General features: G+C 37.4%; 1 protein-coding gene across 5 annotated transcripts in view; it reads left to right on the top strand.

The window, feature by feature from the left end:
* NUBPL (NUBP iron-sulfur cluster assembly factor, mitochondrial) overlaps nt 1–15,531 on the top strand; it is a 310,868-nt gene that overhangs the window by 125,287 nt on the left and 170,050 nt on the right. For all 5 annotated transcript variants that reach the window (XM_062205302.1, XM_062205303.1, XM_062205304.1 and 2 more), the window contains one exon: nt 5,657–5,747. In XM_062205302.1, the coding sequence (XP_062061286.1) occupies nt 5,657–5,747 (91 nt within the window). The remainder of the gene's footprint in view (nt 1–5,656; nt 5,748–15,531) is intronic.

Genomic DNA, 15,531 nt, shown 5'->3' with positions numbered 1-15,531 from the left:
GCTGAGTACTTCTGGCTGTTCTATTGAGAAGAGATGCTAGAGTAGGATTGCCAGATTTATCAAATAAAAAAGATAAGATACCTATTTAAATTTATATTTCAGATAAACAATAATTTTTTGTATACATATCCCATTCAATGCCTCTAAAATACTTTAAAACAAACTCTTCAATGTGACTGTTGATTACTGTGGATTATTATTGCTGTGATCCTGCTGGTCCCAAGGCTTGGGCCCTTACAGCAAATTTTCACCTCTTTTTTCCTGTATATTATGTATTTCTGTTTATATATTGTGGTATCCGTTTACCCTAGAGTGTTAAACAGGCAGTTTGTTGGAATCCAGCCCAGCCCTAGTGAATCAGAATTTCTGGAATAAAATAGGGAATCTTCATGACTGCTAGCTGTTGTAGTTTCTGGGTTGTAGTTCTGGTAGTGAACAAAACATAGAAAGCCCTTACCCTCATGGAATTTACATTATAAAGGGAGAGACACAATCAATAAGTAAATGTATAGTATATTGAATACCGATGTAGATGCTAAAGAATCTGAGAGAAGCAGGAGGGGAAATGGGAAATGGGTGGTGTGGTGGTGAGGTGATTGCCATAATTAAATAGGGCAGCCAGTGAAAGCCTTTACTATGTGGGTGTGTTGCGTTAAGGCTTGAAGGATGAGAGAGAGACCACGTGGATGGGGGAGTTGGGAGTGGTGGTGGTGGCAGGAGCAGAACTGCAGGCTGAAGGAGTGGTAACTGCAAAAGCTCTGAGGCAGGTGCAGGACACATGTGTTTAAGAAACTCCAAGGGGCAGTGTCTGCAGTGAAGTGAAAAGAGGGCGAGTGGAAGAGAAGAGGAAGTTACAGGTGAGTGGCTGGTGGTTGTTAATGTAATTGCTATGTTGTAGAGAGACTTAGATGCTAGCCCAGCATTGGCGTTCTCTCTGGGCTTCCCTTTCTCTATCCCTAAAAAATGAGTAGAAGACAAGAGTGATCCTTCAGGTTTCTTTCTGCTGCATGATAGAGTATTCAATTTGAAATCTATTATTTCCCCATATCTATATTTTTAGCTCTTTTGCAAGCAGTTGCCGTATCATTTGGGATCTTTCCATACTTTTTGTAAAGTCATCTCTGATGTGCTCCACCAACTGGAAGAACTTTTCCCTTTGTACTGCCTTGGTTGTCTTTCCTGACTGGAGGATTTAGACAGTCCTTTGATAGACAGCAGGAAATTGTTCTCTTATCATCTTGTTCAACCCTTAGTTCTTCTGACAATCAGATTCTTATTTAATTCTAGCTAATAGAATTAGGAAACACGCATTTTTCTCTACTAAGAGATTGAAATTCTTATGGCAGCTTGACATAAAGCTAGGGAGAAACTGAAAGATGGAGGAGGCTTCAGTCAACTCTAAATTGAATAAGTACCAATTGCCAGTCCAAGATTAAATTGAATATAATGTGCAGGGAATCATGGGAGTCTTACTGGCTACTTCTGTGGAAAGGATGACCTTTAGGTAGCTCTCAGAGGAGTGTTTATTTAGAAGTAATTGGGTGGGAGCGCTCTAAGGTGTTGTTTTGATAGATTCTATTAGCAGACAACATGGATAAAAGAGCATGTCATGAAGCTTTACAGTCTTCTGTAGTATGAATTCTGTCAGAAGAACAAAGCAGTATCAAAACTGTTGTTGGAGCCTTTGAAATCCAACACAAAAAAATAGGGCTTGTAGGCTCTCAAATTGCAGCTTTCATGCAGTAGTGATGAAACAGGATAATCACTCTGAATCATTCTGCCACCTTTTCCCGCTTTCACAGGTTGTTATAAATTATAAAGAAACAAATTCAGAAATCTAAGTGATATCTTAGGGGTTTGATCTGTCTTGTTTTATGTCATCTGCTAGATTTGAGTACTGCAGGAGAGTCAGGAAAAGATTATATTACGTTATTAGATACCAGCATTTTACATTTAGTTTATGGTGACAATCAAATTTTATAATAGTAAGTTTATAGTTATTTTTGCTAAAAACGATTTTCTTTTATATGTTGTATATTTGTAAGACCTTTTTAAGTGGTTATTATTTTGAGCCTGGTTGAAATTAAAGATACAGAAAATCCTAATTGGAGCTTTCTTGACTCATTGTAATTATTACAGGAGGAGTGAGGTGGAAAGGATTCATAAAATTTAGCTAGTTAAACACCCAGCTGCATATATTTATTTATAGCCTTGTACCTGGCTCATTGATTTTCCCATGGTATAATGTAACTACCAGTTTGGAAGTTTAAGTTGAAAGATTACATATGTACTTACAGAAGCCTACTTAAAAATGATGGAGTAAATTAAGAAAAACAGTTGAGGTGTTTTTGGTACCTTTTGAACATGATTGAATTCTAGGCTTGAAAATCTGTTTAAACTTATTTTTATAGCAATGGTAATTGTATTGGTCTAGTAGCAGTACTAATTCTAAGCACAATAGGCTTTAATTAATATTGGCTTTGGTGTTTCTGTTGATGGACATTGATTTTATTAATGATATATAAAATAAAAGCAAGACAAAGCTAAGTTAGTTCCAGGGAAATAGTCTGAAAAGTATGTTCTTTCTTTCTTTCTTTATTTTTTAAAGATTTATTTATTTATTTGAAAGTCAGAATTACACAGAGAGAGGAGAGGCAGAGAGAGAGAGAGGTCTTCCATCTGATGGTTCACTCCCCAGTTGGCCGCAATGGCTGGAGCTGCGCTGGGTCTCCCATGTGGGTGCAGGGGCCCAAGGACTTGGGTCACCTACTGCTTTCCCAGGCCATTGCAGAGAGCTGGATCGGAAGTGGAACAACTGTTCCCCATATGGGATGCCGGCTGCACCACAGTGCCAGCCCCTATGTTCTTTATTATTTAAAAAAATTATCAATTAAAGATGAGGAAGTAAAGCTTTACTGAAATTGCTCCTCTGACACTATAAGAGATGACTATATTCTACCTACTCTTCGCTTTCCAAAATTACTTTGTTGGCTGATTGAATATCTTGGTCATAAAAAGTTTATTCTGTAAATTGGATGTCAACAAGCTTTGGCTTGTGGACTAAATTCTACCTATTTTTGTTAAGTTTTATTGAAACAGCCATGTTGGTTAATTTACGTACTATTTTTGGCTCTTTTTTTTTTTGGCTATAATGACAGTGTTGAGTAGGTTTTACAAGGATCATATGACTATAAGGCCTAAAATATTTGCTGTACATGAGTACATGCTGTACTTAGATCAGTGCTTGACACCCAGAAGGAATTCAAATAATGAAGAGATATAATCAGCAAAAGTCTTCGTGTCAGAGATTTAGGCTGGCATGTTTTAGCAGTTATGATTATGCATTTATGATTTAGCAATTTGTGATTTGTCCATAGGTCTGGCTCTAAAGGTCTAGTTTACTCTGGGTCTTAATATAATATTGTTTAATTTCCTTCCTTTCTTCTTCCCTCCTTTGGCATTGTCTCCTTTTCTTCCCAGTCGTCATACTTTCCCTCCTTTGTTTCCTTTTTGCTGTATGTGATCATTGGGATCTAAATTTAGGCCAGTTAGTAACTACAACTAGAGAGAATATGAAGAGAAACTAATAACAGAAGATTCTGCTGCCTTCCTTGGCACATTAGCAGGGAGCTGGATTGGAAGCAGAGAAGCTGGGACTTGAATCGATGCTCTGGTATGGGATGCTGGCATGCAAGCAGCGTCTTAACCCTGCTGTGCTACAACACTAGCCCCTACTAACAACCTTATATTAGAACACTTGCTGTGTTCTTGTTTTATGAACACATAATTGTAAAAATGCTGTTCTTTTCCTTGGCAGATTTTAGAATACCAATTTGAAACTTAGGATCTAATCCCTTATAGTTATTGCAAAATTAACAATGATTCAAGTAAAAGAAAATAAAAAAAGAATCTTAAATATTTTTATTGTTATTTATTATTTGTGATAGTTTTTAGTTCTTATAGATGTCACTGAAAGGAGGTGAAATTCTAGGATGATAGGTACAACATCTGGGGTTGACCCTTAGATAGTAGTATTAATAATTAGCCACATTTCTAAAGGTTCTATGTGTACTCATTTAAAAATCTTGCTAATCATAGTAAATTTAATATAATTTTAATTAAATTAATTTTTTCTTGTTTTTGATTTTGAAAAAGGCTTATTAAATGGGTCAAAATTTCTCATTGAATGTTCCTGTGTTTTAAAGCTTACACCTTAGTTCACTGAAACTAGAATTTTATATATCACTACTACAGTAAAAGTAAAGTATCTTTTCTATTTTCCCATTTTGTAGTTAGCTGCTGTTTTGGTAGAGACGAATATCAGTCCCATTTTCTCCCCTTCTGAGGATACTGAATCACACAGGGATATTAAGTGGTTTTCTTAGAACTGCAATTTGAGTCAGTATAAAGTCAAAAATGTAATTGCTGAATTTATTTTATAAATTTGTAAGAACCAGACAACAAGGTTTAAGAAGTAATTTTTTGTCTGAAAATAGATGGATAGCATGTAATTGAGGGAGTGTTTTAGTTTTTAAGAAATTATTGTTGAGTGGTAAAGAGTTTTATCTTGCCAGGATGTGAAGAGTGGGGGAGGAGAGTCGTAAGACTGAGTAAAATGAGACTCCAAAACATACAGTTAGTGTCAGCTTTCTGTCCCCTTGTAGATGAGGAAAACCAGTACCAGCATGATTTCATCTGTAAGGGAGAGAAGAAAGAAGAGAGACATATTTGGGAATGAATTTTGCTTTTCATTCTTGGCTAAGCTGCTGATTAGCTGGCAGCTAGTGAGGAGACCGGTTAGGATATTCTGCCCTACAGCAGCTGGATGGGTCATAAAAGAAAACAGTTTTAGTTTTTTATGAATCTTTCTGAAGACTTTGGATGTCTAACTGTGGCTTACATGTAAGAGGTTGTCTGCCAGTAGCCTTGTTAGCACTGCTGTCTCTTTTTATGCCAGATCTGTGTACTTGTTTCTTATGATCTTATTCCTATGATCTTTTTTCATTTTGTATTCTTTGGTGTCTTCGGTTGGCTTTTCAAAACTTAATGCTCCATCTTCCTGGGGTTTTGTTTGATACTATAAATCATTATTTCAACATTGTTTACATGTAATTTGTGCTCAAAATCATGTTCAGGTTAAAAAGACATTAGTCTGTGTAAGATTATATGGGAAACCTGAAGTACAGTATGTAAAGCATATGGGTAGATGTCTCCAGTCAGTTAGTTAGAAGATATTAGTAAATCAATAAAAAAATTTATCCTAAACAATTTATGCTTTTACTTACTGTTGCTTTGAAAGTTTAGGTTGTGGGGCTGGTGCTGTAGCTCACTTGGTTAGTCCTCCGCCTGCGGTGCTGGCATCCCATATGGGCGCCGGGTTCAGTCCTGGTTGCTCCTCTTCCAGTCCAGCTTCGGATTGGCACAGCGCTGGCTGTTGCAGCCATTTGGGAGGTGAACCAACGGAAGGAAGACCTTTCTCTTTGTCTCTCTCTCTCTCTCTCTCTCACTGTCTGTAACTCTACCTGTCAAATAAAAAAAAAAAGTTTAGGTTGTGATTTTGGATTAGTTTGCAAATTTCTTAGTCAGAGTTATTGTTGATGTGTTCTTTTTCTTTGATAAAGAGAATAATCTTATGGTAAATTCTGTTTTCTTACAGTCAAAGGCCATTGGTTTGTTAGATGTGGATGTGTATGGCCCTTCAATTCCAAAGATGATGAATCTGAAAGGAAATCCAGAGTTATCACAGAGTAAGTAAAGCAGAGCTAAATGGTACAATCATAGTTGAATTTCTGTTTAGTACTGACTGAGTGTCAGGTGTTGTGCCAGATACTGTGTACCCTTTACTCAGAAATCAGGTAAGATATCAGACCATCTGAGTTTGAATCTCTGCTTTGTCACTTGTCACTGACTATGTGGTTTTGAATAAATTGTTTAATCTCTTTGTACCTTTCCTCCTCCCCTTTGCCATTTGTAAAATAGAATTACTGTTATTTATGGTGAGGACTTATTGTCTGCATTGAGCAAAGGATCCTGGCACATTGTAATAAAAAATGTTAGATCATCATCATTGTCTCTTTTCATTGAATGTGTGGAAAGATACAAATATTTGAATACAAAATGCAAAAGTACTTCAAAAAGTTCATAGAAAATGGAATTAAAATGTAACATTATTCTGGTGCAAAACATTTTGAAATATGTGCAAATTTTTTCATAATAAACATTTCCATGACTGCCCTAATACAATATAATTGCAGTGGAAGGGATGAAAATTATTTTCTCTAAACTGACTTCTGTCAGAGTTTTCTTAAACATTGTTTTCTCTCCCATTCTCTTCACCATCATCAATAGGAGGAAGTAGTAATTTGAATAAATCTTTACTACTTTATTTATTTACTTATTTACCTTTTCTTATAAACCTGTTGTATAAGTCAGCTCTTTATTACTTTAATTGAAACACCTGAGAGAAGCCACTTGGGAGTTAAAGAGGTTTATTTTGGCTTACAGTTTTGGAGGTTCACAGTCCAAGATCAGGAGGGCCTATTAGTCTGGTAACTTATGAAGGTTGTGGATGTGGAGCATTGTAGAGGGAGCATAACATGGTGTGCTTGGAAGCACAGAGAGTGAGGTAGGCCAAATTTGGCTTACATTGCCAACCTTCTCCCAGAAGCTACCTTCTAAGGGCAAAGCCTCCTAGATGTTATAATTAGATCTGGTCCTTAGTCTTAATCCATTAACCATTGATATTAGTCTACTAACTATTTTTTAAAAATATTTTATTTACTTATCTGAGAGGTGGAGTTACAGACAGTGAGAGGGAGAGACAGAGAGAAAGATCTTCCATCTGCTGGTTCACTCCCCAAATGGCCACAATGGTCAGAACTGGGCTGATCCAAAGCCAGGAGCCAGGTGCTTCTTCTAGGTGTCCCACATGGGTGCAGGGGCCCAAGCACTTGGGCCATGTTCCACTACCTTCCCAGGCCACAGCAGAGAGCTCTACAGGAAGTGGAGCAGCCAGGACTAGAACCGGGTCCCATATGGGATGCTGGTGCCACAGGCAGAGGACTAACCTACTGCACTACAGCAGTGGCCCCTGATAATTATTAATATAAGACTTTTGGGACCAAGCCCACAATATGCAGACCCTCAGGCTTCACTCAAACTATTTTCCGAACCATAGTTGCTATTTAATATAAAGCTTTAAGAACAAGAAAGTGCTTTGTTCAAGAAGTGAAAAATTGGGGACTAGTGTTACATTACAACAGGTTAATCCACTGCTTAGGAGGCTGGCAACCATATTGGAGTACCAGTTCTAGTTTTGGCTACTGTGCTTCCCATTCAGCTAATGTGTCTGGGAAGGCAGTGGAAGATGGTTCAAGTACTTGGGCCCCTGCCACCCATGTGGGAGACCAGGATGTAGTTTCTGGCTCCTGGCTTCGACCTGGCTCGGACCTAGCTGTTGTAGTTTTAAGGAGTGAATCAGCTGATGGAAGATACCCCTCCCTGTCACTCTGCCTTTCAAATAAATAAACAAATCTTTAAAAAATAAAGAATTAGAAAAATCAATATTTTTTGAAGAATTATGTGAAATTGGTTTAAAAATTGAAATTGATTTCTAAATATAAGAAGAATATAAAATTGAATAATATCTTTTTTTTCTTATTGAGCTTATTATTATTCATAGGTCCAGGACAGAATGACCGGGTTTACTGATGAATCTTTATTGGATTAGCTCTATAGGCAATAGAAATATTTTTTATCTTTATTAAAAGTTAATTGGATATTGCTATTTAAAGTGCTTTTGTTTGTGTTTTAGTTGTTAGAGTCGGTTATAATAAGTTTGAACTATTTTTTATGACACAGTAAAGATAATCCCTAATATTTTGAAGAAAACTTGAAGATCCAGAGATGTTAAAATTGACTCTAGCTGTCTGATATTGCTAGATTATATAGTTGTTTTTGTTTTATGAAAACATAAACTCAAAAAGCTGTTATTCTCCTAGTTTCTTTATTCATATTCTTTTAGTAGAATACATACTTAGTTTGAAAACATGTGACAGGAGCCAAGATGTCAAACTTTCACAAAGAAGGAATAATGAATTTGCATACTTTAAGTGATTCATGATGTCTACCTCTTGATTAAAGTAATGTAAAAATTTATTCATGTAAAACATGAGTGATGGCAAAATGGAACCCTCAGTGTCAGTCTTTTCTAGTTGGTCTGTTCAGTGTTTCCAACATAAATAGTTGGAAATGAACTTTCATTTCTTTCTTCTTGTTTTACTGAATCTGTAGTCTTAAATTTGATATTTGCAAATTGGCTGCCACTAAATAGGATTTCTGGTAAAGATGAGATACTGGAAAGCTTAGAAAGCTTGAAAAAAATTACTTTTTTCATTGATAAGCTGATTTTAAGTCTTCCAAAAAATAAATTGAATGATTTGGGCCTTCACTTAAAAGAGAGTCAGATCTTAAAAACCCAATTTATAAATTATTTTTCAAATCTTAGAAAAACCTGCTACCATTATACTAATTGGCATCATTTTGACATTTCTACATTTTATCATGTTAATTTATCTGGTTATAGTCTCTATTACAGAAGAAAAAAACTATGCAAGGTAAAAATAATTCAGTTAGCAATGGTGACAAACTCTAAAATACTTGTTCCTAGCAGTTCAGTTTTGGGAATGATAGATAGACCCGTGTACTTAATCCCAGCTTTATAGGCCATCCTCTGTTTTTACACTAAGCTGGACAAACTCAGGGGCAGTAGGACTTAAGTGTTGTCTCCTTCTCTTCATTGTTTAAGCAGATGTTTGATTATGTAGTTTTTGTCTATTTATTTATTTATTTATTTTAAGGACTTATTTATTTTAAAGGCTGAGTGATAGAGAGGAAGAGAGACAGAAAGAGGTCTTCCATCCACTGGTTCACTCCCCACATGATCGTAATGTCTGGGGATGGGCCATTCTGAAGCCAAGAGTCAGAAGCCAAGAACTTTGTTTGACCCCCTCAAGCAGTTGACTGCCTTCCCAGACAGGGAATTGGATCAGAAAGGGAGTAGCCAATACTCAACCCAGTATTCAAACACACACTGTGATAAGAGATGCTGAGATACTACTGTACCACAACACTAGTACCACTTTGTTCATTTTTGAAACTTAAAACTTAGAACTGACAGATTATATACTTCATTCCCTTCATATCATTTTTTCTTTTGGATGAAATTTTAGAAAATCAAACTTTTTGCATTTACGTTATTTTAATCTTGATTATCAGGTTAAAATTTATATTTGATTTTAGAAAAATGGGTTTATTAATGAAAAAATTTTATAATAGTTTGAAATTTTAAAAATTTTTCTGTCAGTTTGAAATGACATGATGTTTTGTATTATCAAATAAAATTATCATAATAGAAAATCTAGCCAGTGTGTAGAAAGGGTATTGCACAAAAAAATCAACATATTCACAAATTAATTACTATAATGACCAGTTCCTTTGTGAACCTAATGGAATTTAGAATAAAATCTGTGTATTGGAGAAACTAGCATCTAAGCATGAATATACCTTCTTTTTAAATAAGAACAAATGCCAGTTTTCCCTCTCTATTTAAATTTTCCTAATAACATAATATTCAAATTTCACATAGGGAACCAAATTATAGTCCTAGGACTAGAAGGCTTTCAGCTGAAATGATAAATGAACATTAAATGGTAGGTAGTTGTATGCAGAGATGTGTTGCTACATTTCACCAATGTAATATACATTTGGTCACCGTATTGGGGGTTTTCATTAAGCTTTCCAAAATTACTCTTATTGGTGGAAATGTCTGCTTTCTTTCCTAGTTTTGTGATGATAAATCACTTTAAGAATACTTGTGAATTTATTACTATGTAGTTTTACTGAAGAGTGTCTTTTAATGTACTGAAGCTAATAAAGTAGGAAATTTTTAAGACCTGCAGAGAGAGATTATTAAAACAGAAATGTCAAATAATTTTATTGAAGGTGACACAGTGCTTATTAATGACTAAATGGGAGACTTTTTGAGTAGAATCTCCTTGCCTTCTGTGGGATAATGATTTTGCACTCAAGTCACTGATTCCTGCTCTATCTGTCTTAAGGTATTAAATTTCTTTCAAGCTTAGAAGTGAATGTATATGTGGGCTTATGAGACAGATATTGTGGAAAATCAGCTTGGCCAAATGACCTTTTATAAAATAGCACTCAACTCTGTTTAAAAAACTATGATGAAGGGATTAAGATTGCTTAAAGGTAATTTAATTGTATCAAGAATGAGAGTGAGCTCTAGTAATCCCTCAAGCAACTGTGTTGTTTGTTTTTCCTTTCAAGTAAGAAATATAGGAGTGTTGGTGAAATTGCTGATACACGTGGCACATTCTGATATGGTGGACAGAGTTCCCAAAACTTCTGGTTTATAGTTAGCTGCTTCTGGTCATTTCTTGCAGCTCCTTGGGTTTAATCTGATGCCAGAGTTCCCCTGATTATTTTTGGATGAGATTCCTTGATTTCAATGTTATTCTGTAATTACAGTGTTACAGAAATGACTTTTTTCTTGCTTTTTTGGATTTTGTTTATGTTCTCCTTTAATCTTCAGTAATAAGACAAGGTGATATCCTTAAGAAAATCAGGTGTCAAAGGGGTCTTAAAAGTTGTTATGCACTGGCTTTGGTCACCTTACCTCTGAAATATCTGAGAGTTGAGGTCTGTCATTTGGAGAGTTCTGCCTTTCTAGCTTATCGAAACAAAAGTCCATATATCTCTCCTCCTAGTTTGTGGTTCTTTGCGTAGTTCATTGAATAGACTTGAACTAAATACCTGCCCGGTGTGGTAAAACCCTTTTCATTTTCCTCTGATGCTCTCTTGCTGAAGAAGAGACAGCCTCTTTTTGGAGTTTTCCTGATCTGCTGCAAATCATGCTAGCTGGAGAACGCAGCAAGTGCACTCAGTGAAGAATGCCTTGTATTTTCATAGCTACAGTCTGTAATTGTTAATATTGATAGTCTTTCATAGAATGGCAGCAAATACGGGTAGGTGGTTAAATCTGTCAGTAGTCACATAGGCCATGTCTGTTTATGATTAGCACTTGCCAAAAGAAAAGATTGGTGTTCTCTTATACCTCTTTAACTTCTTGTGTAACTAAGGAGGGCTGTCTTGAGATTTGTGGGTTTGTGGGGCTACACATTTGTAATATGGCCTGTTTCTACCTTACATTTCTTTTTACTAGAGTAATTTCAGGTTAAAATAAAACTTTGTTCTTATTTTTAAAACTTTTGATCGCTTTTAGTGTTGTCAAAATTATCTCAGAATTTTCAGTATCTCCTCTCAGATGAGGAAAATCAAACTTGTAATTTTATTTAGAATATTCTGTTTCTTTTATGGCCCTGTGATACATCTGCTTTTCTTTTCTTTTCTTTTTTTTTTTTAAGATTTATTTATTTATTTGAAAGGCAGAGTTACAGAGACAGAAAAGGAGAGACAGAGAACATCCATCCACTTACTGGTTCACTCTCCAAATGGCTACAATGGCCTGGCCTGGGCCAGACTGACACCAGGAGCCAGGAGCTTCTTCTGGGTCTCCTATGTGGTTGCAGAGGCCCAAGCACTTGGGCCATCTTCCAGTACTTTCCCAGGTATATTAGCAAGGAGCTGGATGGGAGTGGAGCAGCCAAGATGCAAACTGGTACCCATGTGGGATGCCGGCACTGCAGATGATAGCTTCACTTGCTGTGCTACCATATCAGCTCCGAAATTTTGCTTTTTTTTTTTTTTTTTAATTTGACAGGTAGAGTTACAGACAGTGAGAGAGACAGAGAAAAAGGTCTTCCTTCCGTTGGTTCACTCCCCAAATGGCCGCCACAGCCGGCGCTGCACTGATCAGAAGCCAGGAGCCAGGTGCTTCTTCCTGGTCTCCCACATGGGTACAGGGCCCAAGCACTTGGGCCATCTTCCACTGCCCTCCTGGGCCACAGCAGAGAGCTGGACTGGAAGAGGAGCAACCGGGACTGGAACCCGGCACCTATATGGGATGCTGGTGCCGCAGGCAGAGGATTAACCAAGTGAGCCATGGAGCAGACCCTGAAATTTTGCTTTTTAAAGTAGGCATCATTGTTGTTGCCTCGTAGTTCCTATAGTAGTTCACTGGGTACTTCAGGAACCTTTTAGGGGCACTTAACAAAACAGGTGCTACTGGTTTTTTTGTTTGTTTGTTTGTTTTTAGATTAATAGAAAGTAAAGCATTTAAAAAGCAACATAGTTTGGTGCGAGTAGGATATGAAGTGAGTTTTGAAAGTAGAATATGAAGAGAATATGAAAGAGAATATAAAGAGAATGGGAACTCCATGAAACCAATCAAGAGGGCATAAATAATGACACTACACTAAGAGGCAAGGAAAGATTTGATGGTCCAGATTTGGTGAGGCTAACTAGAGAAAAGAGAAATTACACATACTACAAAAGCAAAACAAAGCTAAAAACAAGCAATAAAAAGCAAAAAAGAAACACACACAAAACAAATACTGAAATAGGGCGTCTTTTTCTTAAACCTTCCTTTTGGATTCCTGCTCTAATTTAATTTATGTGGCACACATAATGTACAGGGTGCAGGATTGAAATGGGGTCCTATTCATCAAGATTGGACAGATTTGGGATGGTTATTTAGTGTAGTAGTAAAGACAGCTGAATCCCACATTGGAGAACCTGGGTTCAATACCTGTTTCTGGCTCCTGACTCCAGCTTCCTGCTAATGTGGACCCTGGGAGGTTATAGTGACAGCTTGAGTAACTGGGTTGCTGCCACCCATGTAGGAGACCTAGATTGAATTGCTGGCTCCCAGCTTCTTCCTGGCCCAGCCCCAACCCACCTTTGGCCCAGCTTGTGCCACTTTGGGCATTTTGGAAGAGAGAATCAATGCATGGGAGCACTTTTTCTCTGCCTCTACCTTAAAAAAAAAAATTGGCTAGATTTGCTCTGCCAGTATTACCTACCAGTGCTAGATACAGCAATACAGAGTTTCTGTAGTAGTAACTATGATATCAACCCACTGAATCAGCCTGCTTTTGAAAGGGTGATCATTACATAACTAGAGGAAAGTAGAATAATGATGTTTCATTGGAAGATTGAGTTTATCTATTAGCCTTCCTTAATTTTCAGTTTGGAAATTTTAGCAGCCCACCAGTATAAATTATGACATGAAGCTGTATTATTCCTTTTGACTTATATCAGTCCTTAATATTACTGTTACCACTATTACCATATGTACTATTACTAGTATTACAAAGCTTTGCATGGTCTGCTCCCAACTGCCTCATCTTCTACAGCCTTCATTCTAATGAGTTACTTTGTTATCCGAAGAACAGCCACAGTGGCCTCTATTTCTCTAACATGCCAACCTCTGTGCTGTCCCAGAACCCTCAAATTGGAGTGTTTCATTCTTTCTGCCTAGAATGCCTTCCACCTCCACTGTTCTCTGAAAACCCCCTTCTCCCAGTAATTCCTTCTCACCAAGTCTCAGTTTTACTATTTCTTCTTCCTCAGTCTCCTTATTGCAATATCAGAGATAAAGCTTTTGTGTTATTGTGTTTGAAGTTTTAAACATTTCCCCTACAAGATAATACAATGCCCACACGAGACTTTTTTGCTTGGTTTATTTCTCTCATGCTTATTATAAAGTAAATACTTATTATAAAGTACATGTGTACAGTAAGTCTTAGTTGAATAAATGAATAACATAGTCACCCCTTCTGAGTTTCTTGTATGCTAGCTACATAATTAATTTTCTGCTTTGTATTAGATAACTTAATTGGCAAATACATTTTTTTTCCCTGACTAAGGCCACTTAAGATATTATCCTGGTAGTTAATTGTTGCATTATAGCTGAGTGGCTGTCTTGTACTGTTCCTCACATTCTTTAAAAAAAGTGAAAAGATTATGTGGTTAGTAATTTGACTTTTCAGAATTATGTTATATGGAGTGAGATGATTTCTCACATTGTTTCTGTATGATAGGATAGTTTTGGTTTTATCTCCCATCTTATCTTTGAAATGCTCAGCGTTGCTCTGCTTGCTTACCGGGGTAGAATTCTTTGAGGCTTGAATTTGAGTTATAATGTAAAGTGTCAGAATCCCAACCCTGCAGACAATGAATAACTTGGAAAAAGAGAAAAAACTTGTAGGTGAGCATCCATCATCATTATTTCCTCAGACCATCCTCATTGTGAAGCCACAGTAGTACATAGACACTAACATCAGGGAACTTCAAGGAGTCTGTGGAGGGGCTGTTATTGTGGCAAAGTGGATTTAACACTACTTGAAACAATAGCATCCTATATCAGAGTGCCATTTCATGTCCTGGCTGCTCAGCTTCCAATCCAGCTTCTTGCTGGTGTGCCTGGGAAAGCAGGGGAAGATGGCCCAGGTTCTTGGGTCCCTGCCATCTGTGTGGGAGACTAGGATGGAGTTTCTGGTTCCTAGCTTTGACTCAACCCAGACCTGGCAGTTGTGACCTTTTGGAGAGTGAACCAGTAGATTGAAGATCTCTGTATTTCTTCCTGTCACTCTGTTGCTCTGCCTTCCAAATAAATAAATAAATAATTTTTAAAAGTTCATGGAAAGGAAAGAAAGAGAAGGTTGAAGGGGATGAGGGGAGAGAGAGAGAAAGAGAGAGAGAGAGAGAGACACCAATTCCTTCTGCTAGTCCCCCCTGCTCCAAATGTCTGAACTGAATTTGGTTCCCCCACATGAGTGTCAAGGATCCAAGTACTTCAGCCATCACTGCTGTCTCCCAAGGTGTGCATTAGCAGCGAGCTGGAGTCAGAATCAGAGCCGTGACTCCAATACAGGCACTCTGACATGGGGTGTAGGATGCCCCAGCAACATTTCATCTGCTGTGCCAGATGCCTGTCCCTCACAGACTTCTTAAAGTATGCTTGTGCAAAGATCTCAGTTGAGGTTAATCATTCTGGAGGTTCTTTTTGTTGTTGTTGTTGTTGTTGTAGGTTAGGAGAAGTAGCGAGGAAGCTGTGACAATAAGGTTTTGATTTTATTCTGCTGTCTCTGAGATTTTTTCAGTTAAGAAAAAGAAAGCAGAAGTAGCAGCTTGCAGTTTAGTGGGCATTGGGAATTCCCTGGTGATATACAAACCATAGCTGCTTTTTGGAGTGGTGAGATGTCTTAAGCTGGCTTTCCCAGAAAGTTGAGTCTTACACACTTCTAACTTATTATGACGTATAAAACCAGAGTGAAGAAGGAAAGGGACATGAAAATGTGGTACCAAACTTCCTGTTGCCAAATGTGACATTGCTTGACTGCATGGGCCTGTGTAATCCCCACGCCCGTGTCCTGTAGGTAGGACCGTCTGCTGGGGGGAATACGGGAAGAACTTGTCTAATGGCGTCTGGCTTCTGTTGACCAAAGGTTCATCTCAGGAGATATAAACTTGCCCACATTTTTGACTTGCGTATGTGTGAGTGCAGGGAAGGGTTTTCTGATGACTGTGGTTGCTGTGGGAGCTTTAGGC

This window comes from Lepus europaeus, chromosome 11 (genome assembly GCF_033115175.1).
Source record: "Lepus europaeus isolate LE1 chromosome 11, mLepTim1.pri, whole genome shotgun sequence".
NCBI classification, from domain to species: Eukaryota; Metazoa; Chordata; class Mammalia; order Lagomorpha; family Leporidae; genus Lepus; species Lepus europaeus.
Note: the sequence above shows the minus strand (reverse complement) of the source record. Positions and strands in the feature narration are given on the sequence as shown.